This window comes from Rattus norvegicus, chromosome 11 (assembly GCF_036323735.1).
Source record: "Rattus norvegicus strain BN/NHsdMcwi chromosome 11, GRCr8, whole genome shotgun sequence".
Taxonomy (NCBI): Eukaryota; Metazoa; Chordata; class Mammalia; order Rodentia; family Muridae; genus Rattus; species Rattus norvegicus.
In genome coordinates this window covers 98,182,634-98,198,423 of record NC_086029.1, presented here as the reverse complement: position 1 = coordinate 98,198,423, position 15,790 = coordinate 98,182,634, and the positions used below count along the sequence as shown (strand labels likewise).

At 41.8% G+C, this 15,790-nt stretch overlaps 1 protein-coding gene across 1 annotated transcript in view; it reads left to right on the top strand.

Annotated features, from left to right (window-relative positions):
- The window catches only part of Pkp2 (plakophilin 2), a 65,943-nt gene that overhangs the window by 33,493 nt on the left and 16,660 nt on the right, over positions 1 to 15,790 (top strand). Inside the window, exons 6-7 of the mRNA NM_001100499.1 lie at positions 2,813 to 2,990; positions 14,456 to 14,573. Of these exons, the coding sequence (NP_001093969.1) occupies positions 2,813 to 2,990; positions 14,456 to 14,573 (296 nt within the window). The remainder of the gene's footprint in view (positions 1 to 2,812; positions 2,991 to 14,455; positions 14,574 to 15,790) is intronic.

Below are 15,790 nucleotides of genomic sequence, written 5' to 3'. Positions count from 1 at the left end.
AAGAAGTGAACTAATTTTTTTACCCAGCCCAGTTACAAAGCTGGATCTTCTAAGTAGGCCTTTCTGGTTTCTACAAAGTCTTCCGGTTTCTACAAGGTTTCTATAAGGTCTACTGGTTCCCCCCAAATCTCTCTCCTTAAGATTTTCAGCTGATGATTCTGGCTTTGCCTTCTGTAACCACAGAGGGTGGGCCTCATCTGTTTAACCCAGCCTTTCTTTAGTGATTGGACATATAATGACCCTAATATATCTCAGCTGTGTGCTAAGGAATTACCCTATTTCTAGCCGATTACTGTTAAGTTGTGTGTATATGTGCAGAAGGGTATGTGGATATCGCCAAAGAATGCTTTCTTCTGATGTTATACCATCCAGAAATCTGGTGGCTGTGACCTAGGTATACATTAGCCTACATTATTTTTTTTTAAATCTACACAAAACTTCCTAAATTATATACTTGCTTAGATATAGTGTAGCATGCCAATCTAAGAAGGGTATATAATGACTGTTAAAGGAAAATTCCATTCCCTTTGTTCAAGGTAATCCTCTTTGATTTTATGTAAGATGTACTGAGTACTTTGAATGGTTCTTTGTAAAAAGAGGAAACTTCACTGTGCGTCAGATTTTTTTAAGCCACTGACAAGCAGAGAAACTCGTTGATTTGTTTGCTTATTTTGAACTCAAGGAAGTCCCTACCCATGCAGCCCTGCCTCTCCCCCACATTCCCTCTGGCTTTCTCTCCTATTTCTCTCCGATTTTCTTTTGTAGCTTAAATCAAAACTCAACCTCAGGCCTGCCTTTACATTGTCTCCAACTACCTTCTGAGTTTTATTCTCTCTGTCCCCTTCCAGGGCCTCTTAAGATGAAGTGAGAGGGATGAAGCCATTGTATTGCAGAACCCACGGCTGAGACACTGCTCCTGACTAACCCCAAATGCTAGTTTGATCAGGAAAAGACTTCCTGAAGTCCAGAAATACTGTTCCCAGCAGACATCAGTCCTACTGTGACCATATCTAATGGAAACTATGTGTAGACTGCATGAAACTCTGGTTGCTGTTTCAAAAAATTATCCACAGCCAAAACAAATTGTTTAAGCCTGAAACATTAGGCCTAATTAGTGTGTTTTAGTTGACTGGGCCATAGAGCTATGTAGACCATTATTTTAGTTATTAAAATCAAGGGAGATGATATCACTTATCATAAAGTAGATATCTTATATATCTATGCTTTCACTGCAGTACATTTAAGAAGTAGGAATTACTGACTGGGAGATGATGAGACGGGAAGGTAGCGGGAAGGTAGCATCGCCCCTTCTCTCTTCTGGCCTCTTTGCCCTTTCTTGGATGGCAGTTAATTGGAGGACCTTATTGGAGACAAAAGATAGCAAGACAACATCACACATGGGCAAGGCCATTGTCACAGCAACATGTAGGTCCGCAGTTCCTTCACTGAGAAGTATTTTGGTACCAAAGCTACATTTTAAAAAGTCCTAGACACACGCACGCACACACACACACACACACACACACACACACACACACACACACAATTTTCTGTTATCTTTCAGTACCAAGCTCTTGTTTCTATGTGTAAATGCCCTGGAAAACCTGGGTTTGTTTTGTTTTCTTTGTTTTGTTTTGTCTTTTGAGATAGGGTTTCTTTGTGTGTAGTTTGGCTGTCCTAGAACTTGTTCTGTAGACCAGGCTGGCCTTGAACTCACAGAGCTTCTCCTGCCTCTGCATCCCAAGTGCCGGGATTAAGGGTGTGGTGTGTACCACCACACCAGCCAACTTGGTATTTTATTTTCTTAATTTTTTTCCTGGCTGGTTGGCTACACAAGCTTTCCCTTTAATAATGGCATCAGGGGGAAAATGAGTGTTGTGTGAGCAGATGTGACTCCGATCTCTGACCATATAACACTGTGGAGACATAAAAGGCAGTGCTTTTTGTCTTTCACTGCCAAACTCTAAAAGTATAAAAGAAGGTGAGCAAGTCCTGAGGGTAGAAATTCTATCGTGGGGCAACAGTTGACAAACATTAACTAGGAGTGTTGACCAGCTGCTGCAGTAGAATAGAGAGAAGTGTTCTGCAGCTGTTCCTGCCGCAAGTGGGACAGAAAGTACCAGGTTACACAGGTAGTGAGGAGCAACACTTAGGAACATTGTTGTCTCCTGGTGTTTCTGGAAGAGAAAAGCAAAAAGACAAAATTCCTTTAAACTATTGAAACAGTAGTTACAGGAGGGCAGTTTTCTCACCTCTAGCTGGAGTATGTTAGGTAGATGAGGTCAGCTTTGTCGGAGAGTCCATAAAAGAAACAGCCATAAAGCTTAAGTGTGTGTCATTACTTTCTTTAGTGCTAAGATAAAATACCAAACAAAAGCGACTTTTGGGAGTTTATTTGGGATCAGAGCATCAAGAAATCTAGCCCATCGTGGTGGGACTGGAGTCATGGAGCTGCTTCTTCACATGGTGGAAAACACAGAGAAGGGAAGGAGCAAGAGGCAATAATCCAGTAATGACCTGCCCCAGTGACCTTCTGCTTCCAGTCAGCCTCCCAAAATGGGAGGTGAGCTTCAGAACATGATCCTGTGGGGGATATTTCAGACTCAAATGATTTTATTCACACTCCTGATTATTTTGAAACTGCATGGTTTTGCATATTAAGTAATAGATAAGTGTTCTTAGGAATCTTAGCATCAATGAGCACTAAACAGGTTTCCAGCCCACATCCTTTTTAAAATACCTGTTCACAGTCCTGAAGTTGACAGCCTTGCCTTAAGTTTGAGCACTGTTCTCACTGAGCCTGTTTTTCTAGGTTTGCTCTGGAACTTGTCCTCTAGTGATAAACTCAAGCATCTCATGATAACAGAAGCCTTGCTCACCTTGACAGAGAGTGTCATCATCCCCTTCTCAGGGTGGCCTGAAGGAGACTACCCCAAAGCCAATGGCTTGCTTGATTTTGATATATTCTACAATGTCACTGGATGCCTAAGGTAATAATACCTCCTCGTGCCCCTAACCCTCAGATAAAAGGTGTAGTCAAATAGGGCACCCAAAGAGAAGTTGAAATGTGTTCTATTTTGGATCCTTTCTGTAATTACGTAATTTAGTTTTGGTGGCCTCTGCTTGGGTAGAAACTGATGAAATTCATTATAGTAAGATGTTTCTGTCTAGTTAATTGCACTGTCTTAACTGTCTAGTTAATACCTGACTTAGGGTTACCATTACTGTGATGAAAAAAGATGACCAAAGGCAGGTTGGGGAGGTTGTATTTGGCTTACACTTCCACAGGAACTCAAGCAGGACAGTAACCTGGACGCGGGAGTGGGTGCACAGGTGGTGGAAGCCTTACTGACTTGCCCCTCATGGCTTGCTCAATAGTGTAACATGGGACAGTAGCTAATTTAACTGACAGAAGAAAAGAAAAATTAACTCCTACCACTCCCAGCAACTCTACTACCTGTCCTTAGACTGTGTTTTCAGGTTTGACAACTTTCTATAATTCCAGGTTTCATATAGAACCCAGGACTACCAACTTAGGGGTGACATCACGCACCTGGGCCCCCACATCAATCACACTGTAGGAAAATGCTTTATAGGCTTGTCTACAACCTGATCTTACAGAGGCATTTTTCTCAGTTGAGGCTCCCTTTTTTTCCAGTGATGCTAGCTTGTTAAGTTAACATTAAACTAGCCAGTATAATATCAAATATCATTATTGTTAAAAATAATATTGTTTTTGTTTGTTTGTTTGTTTGTTGTTGTTTTTTGTTTTTTTTTTGGGTTTTTTTTTTTTTTTTGGTTCTTTTTTTCGGAGCTGGGGACCGAACCCAGGGCCTTGCGCTTCCTAGGTAAGCGCTCTACCACTGAGCTAAATCCCCAGCCCCAAAAATAATATTGTTAAAGCCTATGTTAGCTACTAGGGATATTTGTGTGTGTGTATGTGTGTGTGTGTATGTGCGTGTGTGTTTATGTGTTTGTACATATATGAGTACCTGTATGTATGTTTGTATGTGTGTGTGTGTGTGTCTGTGTGTTTGTAATACAGAGAGGAAGAATGTGGTTATTTCTGTCCTCTGTCACTTCTATGAATTTCACTCCATTCCTTGGGACTTTGCAAAAAAGCACTTTCGCCTGCTAAGCCATCGAACCAGACATGGAATAGTTTTTTCTTATATAATGAGAACTCATTTCACTTGTCTTTCTTCACGGACTAGTTTACAAGTTGAGTCTTGGACAGAAAAATAATTTCTCAGAATGTCATTATCAAAAATTTTTAAAAGCATCTCAAGAGTTAAGGAAAAATGGCTGTGTATATATTACTTAAGTTATAGGTAATATTCTGTGAACTGTGTTTTATAACAGCAAGTATGTTTTTACAGAAAAATGTGTGGCTGATCATAGTCAGAAGTATATCTTAAAAAAACATTTTAAATTTCATGATTATTTTTCAAATTGGTAGGTTTGGCTGATAATATTACCCAGTGGGTAAAGACTCTGCTAAGGCTAACAGAATACAAATGTCTTCTGATCTCACATGCACTCTGTGGCACAAGGGCACCCACACAAGTATAATAAATAGAAGATAGATAGATAGATAGTAGATAGATAGATTGATTTAAAGCAGAAGGTTGTTAGGAAACACCCCTCCATCCTCAGGACTTTTTTTTTCTTTCATTGGAAGTATTTTTTTCAAACAATATATTTTGAAATATACTATTTTTCCTCCCTGTGTTTCCACCCATTCCTCCCTCCCTCCCACTCTCCCTGTCTCCCTCCCATCTGGATCCCTTTCTATCTCAGGCATTTAAGGAATGATAATAAAATAAGATTAAAACAAACAAATTGGAATAAAACAAAACAAAGGAAAAAACTGAAAAAAAAGAAAAGAAAAGAAAAGCATACCTAGGTACAGAGAGACACATTCTCACACAGAAATCCATGAAAACACAAAAGTGGAAGCTATAATATACACAAAGGACCTATAGAATTGAAAACTAATAATAATGCCCTGACTCAATATTATGAGACAGGGTCTAAAAGTTGTATGAAGCCTTTTTTTCTTTAAAAACAATAGTTGAGTAGGTTTATAGAAAACCGGGGCCTCTGTCAGTAGACTTCAAGGTAGAAAACATCTATACATTGTGTCTGTATCCTGCCTTTTGGATAAATTCCTTAATCATCCACTAACAATCCAAACATCTCCTTTAGGTGTTAAATAAGCTTATTCAAGTTGCAGTAGCTTCAGTGTATACTGTTTAAGTTACAGCTTACTATTTATAATCAACTTTAAATGGAACTTGGTGTTCTACCCCAAACTGTGCAAAATGAGTATTACCAGCTAGCTACATGCTTGTTGATTTAACTCAACATTCAGATGGTTTTGAAACATTCAAAACAATCAGGAAAAGCAGAGCTAAGAATATCTCTCTCTCTCTCTCTCTCTCTCTCTCTCTCTCTCTCTCTCTCTCTCTCTCACTCTCTCTCACACACACACACTCTCTCTCTCCTTCCCTCCCTCTTTCTCTCTCTCTCTCTCTCTCTCTCTCTCACACACACACACACACACACACACACACACACACACATTCTCTCTCACCTCCCTCCCTCCCTGCCTCCCTCTCCCTCTCCCTCTCCCTCCTCTCCCTCTCCCTCTCCCCCTCCTTCCCCCTCTCTCTCTCTCTTTCTCCCTCTCCCTCTCCCTCTCCCTCCCCCTCTCCCTCTTCCTCCTCTCCCTCTCCCTCTCCCCCTCCTTCCCCCCTCTCTCTCTTTCTCCCTCTCCCTCTCCCTCTCCCTCTCCCTCTCCCTCTCCCTCTTCCTCCTCTCCCTCTCCCTCTCCCTCCTTTCCCTTTCCCCCTCCTTCCCCCCCCCTCTCTCCATAATAGAAGCATGGATGTGCCTTTGAAGCGTAGCTGTGAATTCTTGTAGCCCGTCACTGTTGCTCCCACAGAGGCTGCCTGAGGCAGATGCTTGCTGATACCTTCAGGAGCTGGTGTTGATTTTATAGTAACCGTCAAGCCCTTCTTTTGGCCTAGAATTTTTGTTGCTCTGCCAGTTCTAAGGAGGTTTACTTTTAATCCTGAGCAGCCATAGCTGCCTCTGTTGCCTTCTCTTTGTTAGTTACAGATAAGCCTCAACTGTTGGATATAGATCAGATGGAAGTTAAACGAAAGACTGGGTCTAAATCTCAAACAAGGGAAGAAAGTGCTTCCTCACAGACCAGCATCTTACAGTCTAGATTAGACTTTGCCAACTGTTTACCAAGCTCTTAATAGACCAGGCCTCCTTGGAGGTAATGTTGGTGGAATTAAGGAGCCTGAGCCCAGAGCCAACCGACAGTATGTGAGAAACTACATCATCAAGTAAAAATAACCCTACTTATTTCTGACATATTTCTCTTCACCAGCCCTCGTACCTGCCATTCTCACGTCCTGATGACTAGTGATAGGGCGGGCCTCCAACTTTCTGCCTTAAAACAGTGCATGTCAGCTTATTGCTTCCCTAGGCTCCCTGACTGCACACTAGACACAGAGCTTCAGAGTATCGTTAACAGATTTCCTTTCAGCGTATACTGGACATGTGAGAGCATACCAGGCATTACCAGAGACACCATATGGAAGGGCCAGAGGAAATACCGTTGGCAACAGTCCATTCTGATCTTAGTTGCTAGTAATACGCCATGATTATGAGTGAAATTGTAGGGTACCACAGCCTCAGAAGTGTTATAAAAATTACAGATGAGTTGTTCACCATCATGTGTAGCATATACACTAAATTATAGCTATCAGTTTGATACTGTTTAATTATAAATTAATATGTAATTATAAATATATATAATTTCAAAGTGGGTTTCCATATGGAATTTTCATAAACATGTTTTCTTTGATCCCCAGTCCTCCCCATTCCCTTTGTCTTCCTGACTCTTGTTTCTTGTTATACCCTTTCCCAGTCCTCCTCACTTCTACTTTGCTCTGCTGTCTTTCCTTCCTTCACTCCCTGACCTAGACCAGCAGGTCATTCTTCAGTGACAGGATCATGAGGGGGAGGTGCCAGGGATGAGGGCAATTGAGAAAATAGACAATGAGGAGACAAAAGCTAGGGTCAGGAGGCTTTGCACAAGCTATGTCTTATGCCAAGTGTGTCCCTGGCTTTAGACAAGGAACTATGCCCTCTCAGTCAACAATAGTGAATGAAGGTCGAAGGAACAAAAGAGGTTAAGTCCCTGTAACTGGTATAGTGAATCCTTGGTCAGTGTGGAGGGGGCCTCCACACAATTAGAGAGAGAACAATTGATACAGGTAATTTTGCAGTGCTCCTCACCTTTTGGAATAGAGAGACTCCTAATCACCAATATATATGGAAAGTTAACAGAAGCATTGATTTCAAACATAAAAAGAATGTCTTTATGATGGTCCATTGTTGTGGATAACAGCCAGAAGTCCAATTGAGCCTTTTCTTTGGAGACAGTGTAATAGATAGGTGGGATATTAGGACGCTGTCTTCATCCAGACCAAGTAGGCCTAATGTCTTAGTAAAACCTAAGACCAAATGTCTTGGGCTGGAGAGATGGCTCAGTGGTTAAGAGCACTGACTACTCTTCCAGAGGTCCTGAGTTCAGTTCCCAGCAACCACGTGGTGGCTCACAAACATCTGTAATGGGGTCGGACGCCCTCTTCTGGTGTGTCTGACAGCTATAGTGTACTTACATGAATAAGATAAATACATCTTAAAAAAAAAAAAAAAAGACCAAATGTCTTAGGGTTTTGTTGCTGTGAGTAGGCATCATGACCAGGGCAACTCTTGAAAAGGAAAACATTTCATTGGGGCTGGCTTACAGTTCAGAGGTTTAGTCCATGGCAAGAAGCATGACAGGATGCAGGGGGCCAGGCACAATACTGGAGAGGTAGTTGAGAAATTTATATCTAGATCCAAAGGCCTGGTTTGAGCATCTGAAACCTCAGAACCCATCCCCAGTGACAGACTTCCTCCAATAAGGCCACACCTACTTCAACAAGGCCATGTGTCCTAATCTTTTCAAATAATGCCATTCCCTATGAGCCTGTAGGGGCCATTTTCATTCAAACTACTACAGTTGCCTCTAGGACAAGTCAACCCATGCCTCATTCATAGGCACAGAGTTCTTTAAAACCCATGGAACATGCCACCCAAGAGGGAATTCCATTTTGAAATCAGGATGCTGGATTGACATTGCATACTAAAAAATTACCATCCAATGACAGGGTGACCTGTGAGTGATAAGAAACTGGAAAATGTCAAGGGAATGAATTGGTAATGTTTGAAAACTGTACATTCAACCCTGCCAGGCTTTTGAGACAACGCTTGTGGGTCATTCCTGACGAGGGACCCATCTCTATAGACAGTGACAAACAAGAATGGTGGGTGATGTGCTGTACAGTTAAAGGGAGCAGTACAGGCACCCCATGAGGAGCATCACAGGATGATATTCATGCTGTAATATTAGAGTACCCCAAAATTTTTAAATACATCTAGTTTTTTGTTATCATTTATATTAAATCTTACAAACTTTAATATTGTGTGTATTACCTTTGTACCCCAAATAAGTTAACCAGACCTTTTGTAATTTTCAGAAACCTTTTAGTTTTTTATTCTGTAAACATATATATATATGTATGTATAAATCCTTATTTATTAAAACATTTTATCTTTTAATTTTATAACATTTTATCATTTAATACCATGAGATAATATAGTCATATAGACCAATCTCCCCATTTTTACATTTAAAATAAAAATTTGGCTGGGATGGCCTGTTTGGGACAATTATTCTTCAGTCGTGAAGACCCAGTAGAACCGACCTTAGCAGATATTTAATGGCAGCTACTATAATTACATTTTGATTTATTTTTTTTAATCTATCAGTCTAAAATATTAGCTTTTTTGTTTGTTCTATATATTATGTAAAAAGCATATCAAAATTAAAACAAAACATTAAAATTACAAGATAAACAAACATCTCCTCAGCAACAGGAGACTGAGCCCAGAGGTGGTGAGAGGGTGGTCATCCGAGAGAGGACAGAGGAAAACTGCCAGCTGTGGCTTTCACTGTTTGGATCTATCTCCTGGGATGTTCTGCTCTCCTCCCTGTCACAGAGCCAGAGGACCTCTCTGCCCAGGAGAGGTGTTTAAAGGACATACTGAGAGAAAACAAGCTCCCATCTGAAATGGGAGCGCTAAATCCCATGCTCCAGAGTCAGAGTTTTGGCTTAAACAGCACAGGACAGTTTGGCCACAGCAGCTTTTTTGTTTCTGAGTTGGGGCTCATTAGCCCTGGTAGCGTCTAAGAGAGGAATTTAGGAATTAGTTTAGAAGTTTGAGCCAGCAAAACCTGATGTGCGAAAATGAAGAGGAGGGGTGGGGGTTGGGAGACCTAGGAGTCTCTATTTTTATGAGGTTGCCAATGCCCAGGTTACCCTGTCTGCTGTGCCACTGCCTGCGTAAATCTGGCCTGGCTCAGTTTCCCCTTTGAACGTATTGCTCTGCCCTGAGGAGCAGAGACTGATCAGCTGGCTGGCTGCACCACCACCACCACCACCACCTCCACCACCACCTCCACCACCACCTCCACCACCACCTCCACCACCACCACCACCACCTCCACCACCACCTCCACCACCACCTCCACCACCACCTCCACCACCACCACCACCACCACCACCACCACCACCACCACCACCACCACCACCTCCACCATCACCACCACCACCTCCTCCCCCCCCACCACCACCACCACCTCCACCATCACCACCACCACCTCCACCATCACTACCACCGCCTCCACCACCACCACCGCCTCCACCATCAGTGTTCCAGAAGCCTTTAAAGACCGCATGCACACATTTGCCAGCACCGTGGTCTTCTGGAGTCAGCACAGCCACTAGCCAGCACTGCCCTTGTCTGTTGGACTCTGGACTCTGTGTGGCCACTGCTACAACTCTCAACTGTGTTCTTTCTCTTACTCTGTCTGTAGGGGACCGACTGTAGGAGAGGTATTTGGCTCAGATAAATGAGTAGGAGCCATTTTGGGTGATTTTGTAATCAAAATTTTTTTCTCATACTCTGAAGCAATAGTAATTTTAAACTTGATGACACTTTCCTGTCTTTAGCACCTTTTTAATCCCTATTTTCTTTCTTTCTTTTTATCTTTTATCCTTCTGTTCAGAGGAGAATGACCAGATCTATACAGGGTGCTAAATTACAATTTACTCAACTTTATGCAATGGTAAATAATCTGTAATCAAATTCCAGTGCAAAGTCATCAATTGGAGACCCGCTGGCCCTTGTGGGTGACATTTTGTCCTGAAACATTTGCCTACATGTTCCCATATATTTACATTTAAAGAACCATTTTAGGGAACCAAGGGCAGATTTTTTAAATAAAAGTAAGGGACTTTTTTGGCTGGTTGGTTGATTGGTGTTTTATTGTTTGTTTTTTCAAGGGAGGGTTTCTCTGTCCCGGAATTCACTCTGTAGACCAGGCTAGCCTTGAACTCAGAGCTCTGCCTGCCTCTGCCTCCAGAGTGCAGGGGTTAAAGGTGTGGCCGTCATGAAGAACTTTTTAGGACTTTAGCAATTACAAGAATTATAAACTATGCAAAACTACACAAGCATCTAAAAGAAAGCAAGTGCTCCTCAGCACCCCACTGCTGGGGTCTACCCCACAGTGCTGTGACACTGTGACACTGTGACACTGTGTTTGCCAGTACTTATGGCTGCACTTTCTCTTCGTAGCATCCTTGGCTGTCCCTGCTCAAGCAGTAGTTTGACCTGGACCAGCAGGTCGGTCATTCTTCAGTAACAGGTTCATGAGGGGGAGGTACCAGGGATAAGGATGATAGAGAAAATAGACAATGAGAAGACAAAAGCTGGGCGTCAGGAGGTCTTATACGAGCTGTGACTTCTGTCCAGCATGTTCCCTCTCTATATAACCATGTTCTAGGGAAAGCCTTGGCTCAGCCCAGTCCTCAACACCTCACTTCCTTAGTTTCCCGCCTCTCCGTTTCCTCCTACTTGGAGATGCATGTTTAATACTCAGAGGCAGGAATTGCATAGAAGCCTGGCTTTCCTTGGTATGTTTCCTAACCTAACCCATTTTCCTGATACTTGCTTTCTTATAGTTGAACAAAATTCATTTTATACATGTCCAAAATTGTCATTGTCCATTCATCTTTTGATGGCTGTCAGGCTGGTTGTGTTTCTTCCCTATTGTAAATACAGCAGCCACAAACATGGACGTGCACACATCTCTACAGTATAACAGAGCCCTTTGTTTGTATGCCCAGGTAATTTTCTTTTAGGACTTCAAGTGATTACATAAGCTTCCCTTCGTACTAATAGTATCTAAGGCTCCTCTTTCCTCATATCCTCTCCAGCATTTGTTGTCATTTGCTTTCTTGATGGTCATTCTGACAAGGCTGAAATATTATCTCAAAGTAGTTTCAATTTACATTTCTCTCATGACAGAAATATTGAACAGTTTCTTGTTTGGTTTTGTTTATAGAGGGTCTTTTTGTTTGGTTTTATTTATAGAGGGTCTTTTTGTTTGGTTTTGTTTTATAGAGGGTCTTTTTTTTTGTTGTTGTTAGTTTTGTTTCAAGTCTCCAGGGAATTGACCTAAGACTGATGTGTGCTAGAGAAGTGTTCCAACTCAATCTCACCCCTAGTCCATTTGCATTTCTTCTTCTGAAAACTGTGCAGATCATTGGCTTGTTTGTTGACTGACAGCTTTGTTTCTTTGGTTTAATGTCCGACATCCTCTATACGATCTAACTATTAACCTGGTGTTTAAGGTATAGGTGGACATTTTTTTTCTCTTATTCCTTGGGCTGTCTGTCTATTCTGTTTCTTTTTCTGTTCAGAAACCTTTTAATTTCATGTAGTCTCATTTGTCAGTTCTTGGGGCTGTTCTCTGTGCTATTGAAATTCTATTCCTATGCTTTAGGTTACTGTATGAAATGACGATTCCATCATGATACCATTAATCTTCAAAGAGACACAACAATTCTAGCAAGGGCCAAGGTGGCCTTTGCTGTCTTCATGCGACTCAGGAATGTGAAAGGGAAACTGTCTTGGAAATAGTCCAAAAATCACAGAATCTGCTCCAGACAAGGAATCTGAAACATTTAAAACTGCCAAGTCCAAGACACTTCAAAGATGCACTGGGCTCAGAATCAGTTTCCTGACTCCATTAAAAGCTATATTGGGGCACAGGGTCCTAATGTCAATCTCTGGCTGCAGATATTGCTTTTGGGCCTAGTTGAAGTTAATATTGCCTTCAATGAGCGCCATCTTCCCCTCATGGCTTGCTTGTTACTGAGTACTGATTTAGAGGCTCATTTTGACTTTGTAATAAGGTTGTTATTTTGGTATATTTAATTTATACTTCTGAGGTACTTTCCATGTTAAGGTAACACAAATGTAACCTTTTACAATGTAACCTTTTACAATGTAACCTTTTACAGTGTTAATTCCATTTCCTACAGCTTTAAAGATTAGCTACTGGAAAATGCTTTCAGATAAATGCCATTTTACATAAATTATTGGTTTTTATCAGAGTAGTATAATAGTAAAATACTTTTTGTCAAATGATTTCTGTTCATAGGTGAAGTGGTATAATCTGCCCTTGTTTGTATTTTTGGCTGGCTGAGTAAGATGGGAAATATTTTTGCTATGCAGGGACAGTAGTGGGGCATCAGGATTCTGTGTACTTTCTGTCAGCAAAGGTATTGACTGCCAGGAACTCCTGATAAGCCCTATTTTGAGCAAGTGGTGCCAGGATAATAGATGACAAGACAAGTTTACTGCTGAGAAACCGGCAGCAAAGCCAATTACACCTCCATGTTAGCCAGAACAGACACTCTGGGTTAGACAAAGCCAAGTCCCCTTTCCAAACTATGCAGAAGACTCAGCTAGTGAGCAAGACCGACCCTTTGACTTGTTAGAGCAATTTTAAAGGGTCAATTCTCTAATCCAGAGGTTAGAAAAACGTCAAAAGCTTTCATACATAAAATACAGTTTCTCGTGGTTGGGAACATATGGTATTTGCTACACGAAGAGCAAAAAGAATGAATGTTGGATAAGGCTTTTACTCTGCTGCACCTCTCTAGGTAAGAGAGAGAAAGTAGTCCTCCTATAGGACTGGAGAGAGCTCAGCAGCTTAGAGCCTTACAGAGGACCCAGGCTCAATTCCCAGCCTTCACATAATATCTCACAAGCATCTGTAACTTCATTTTTGGAGGATCTCATTCCCTCTTCTGACTCCCACAGACACTGAGTGGACATAGTACACAGACCCATACGCATAAAAATAAAGTGGGAAAAATAGTAATATTTAGAGATATTTCAATTAAAGTTGGAAAAGGGAATAGGAGACAGTTCTCAAATTCTAAAACCTCATTTATTTTTAGTATTCTTTTTATTCTATGTATATGCTTGACTGAGTTTTTGTGTCTCATGTACGCGTGGGAACTCAGTAAACCAGATGGCATCAGGTCCTCTGGAACTGGAGATTGTCTCACACCAGACACCAGACACCAGACATGGGTGCGGAGAACTGAGCCTGGTCCTCAGTGAGCAGAGTTAGAATCTTAACTGCTGCTGTCTCCACAGACTGTTTCACTCATATTGAGTGGTAAATGATTAAAAGAAAAAGTTAATGCAAGGGAATCTAGAAACGATAATGCCAGAATACAATGCGGCCTGAGTCCGAAGTGTGATAAGAGCACCCTTTGCTTTCCCATATTTGATAAGTTACCTTCCTCTATAAGGAAGCAGCCTCCACTGTGGTCATGGCCTAGCAAAATTAGAAAAAGACTAAGCACAAAGATATTTATAGGTCAGGGTTCTGGCATCACAGACCCTGGAAAGTATGTTTTCTCTGATAGCTTAGCTCTCTGCCATTTGAAGGGGAGGACTATCATGTTTTAGAGGCTCAGGCTTAATATTTGTCAGTAACAAGTTTGTATAAAAACCTTCAAGACTCGAGTAACAGAGACCAGCACACTTTTACCATTGAGGAAAGTGAGGCCCAGAACAGCATTAAGTTGTTTAGAGCTAAGACATGGAGAAAACTGGGACATGGACACACAGCATAATGCTATTTCTAGTGTGCTGTGTTTCTTTACTTGCAAACATTTGCCTCATATCTGCCTCTCAAAACTGTGGGCAGGATCATGTAAACCCTGTCTGGGCCTTGCTACCATGGAGTGCAGCAGGTGGGTGACTCACGATGGCATCCTGTCCTTACGGTCTCACGTTTGACATTAGGATGGTTTCCTGGACTGGTGACAAGCTTGAGACTCAGGTTTATTGGGTTCGTAGGATACATCTTACACAGACCTTTGGGATGCATAGCGCGTGACTTACTCAAGCCTTTAGGATACATAGACTACATCTTACTTTTTCTCGTTGTTCTTGAAAGAAACATGAGCTCCGCTGGCCCTGATGGGAGGAAGGTGATGAGGAGGTGTGATGGTCTCATTGATTCATTGGTCCATTACGTCAGAGGAACCATTGCAGACTACCAGCCAGATGATAAGGTAATGCCACAGTTAATCTTCCTCATGCAAATTACCCACCGCGACTTACTAAGATGCTTCAAATATTAAAATACTTGCTTGGTGTAGTTTAGTTCCTTGACTTACGTGCTAAGGCCGGAGTTTTCATTACATGCTTAGGCACTTAAATTTTCTTTCCTTTTTTTTCCAAGATAGACTTTCTTTTGTGTAGATATGGTTGACCTGAAACTAGTTCTGTAGACCACACCGGCCTCAAACTCACAGAGATCCACCTGCTTCTGCCTTTCAAGTACTGGGATTAAAGGTGTGAATCACCAGCACTCAGCTAACACTTACATTTTCTATCTAGCCTTAGGCTAGAAGTTTTTCCAGAGCTTAGTTTCCAACAAACTTTTTAACAACTCAATGTGGATGTTCTTCAGGAACATAGACCCACAAGTTCAACAGTCAGCTTAAATTCATCTCTTCCATTGTCACAGTCGTTGTAATCTAACGCCAGCTTGTCCTCGGATGGAGATTATAGGTCAGTGGTAATGCACTGGCCTGACATGTGTGGCATCTATCTTAGGTTCCTTCTGTAGAATTGTGTATACAATGGACTGAGGAGTAGAGGACCAAGTGAATTATCACCGTTCATCAAAAGAAGACCGAATCTGAATGGCTTGTGCTGTTCCTCTTCCCTCAGGCCCTCCCTGCATGCACAGGCCCTCTCCCTCCCTGCAGGCACAGGCCCTCCCTGCAGGCACAGGCAGTACACTATATGCCACTTCTCCGGTGCCATATCCGCCCTTACATTTGTGTGTCCTTTACTGTAGTTTTTACAGTAGCCTCCCGATTGGTCACTATATATAAGCAGTGTCATATTTTATTCCCATCTTAGTGTAGCTGCCAATTTATGTATGTGAAGTTTGAAGTTGTTCCGGACATACGTATTTTTTAGAAATATGCTAAGGGGCTAGAACTATAGCTCAGTGGTAGAGCATTTGTGTACTGTGCAAGACGACGCCCTGGGTTCAGTCTCCAGATATGTTTTTAAAGGGAGTTGGGGGAGGCTACCACCATTTTAAGAAGCTTGGATTCTGTGTTTTAGCATAGTACTCCTGACCATTCATTCATGTTCTAACGTTAGCCTTTTCAGCTAGCCTCAGTAATTCCTGCATGCCTTAGGTCCAAGCAGCACACTGATTGTAAGAGCCAAACCTTAAACAACCTTGTTATCTGAAAGGGATGTCAATGTG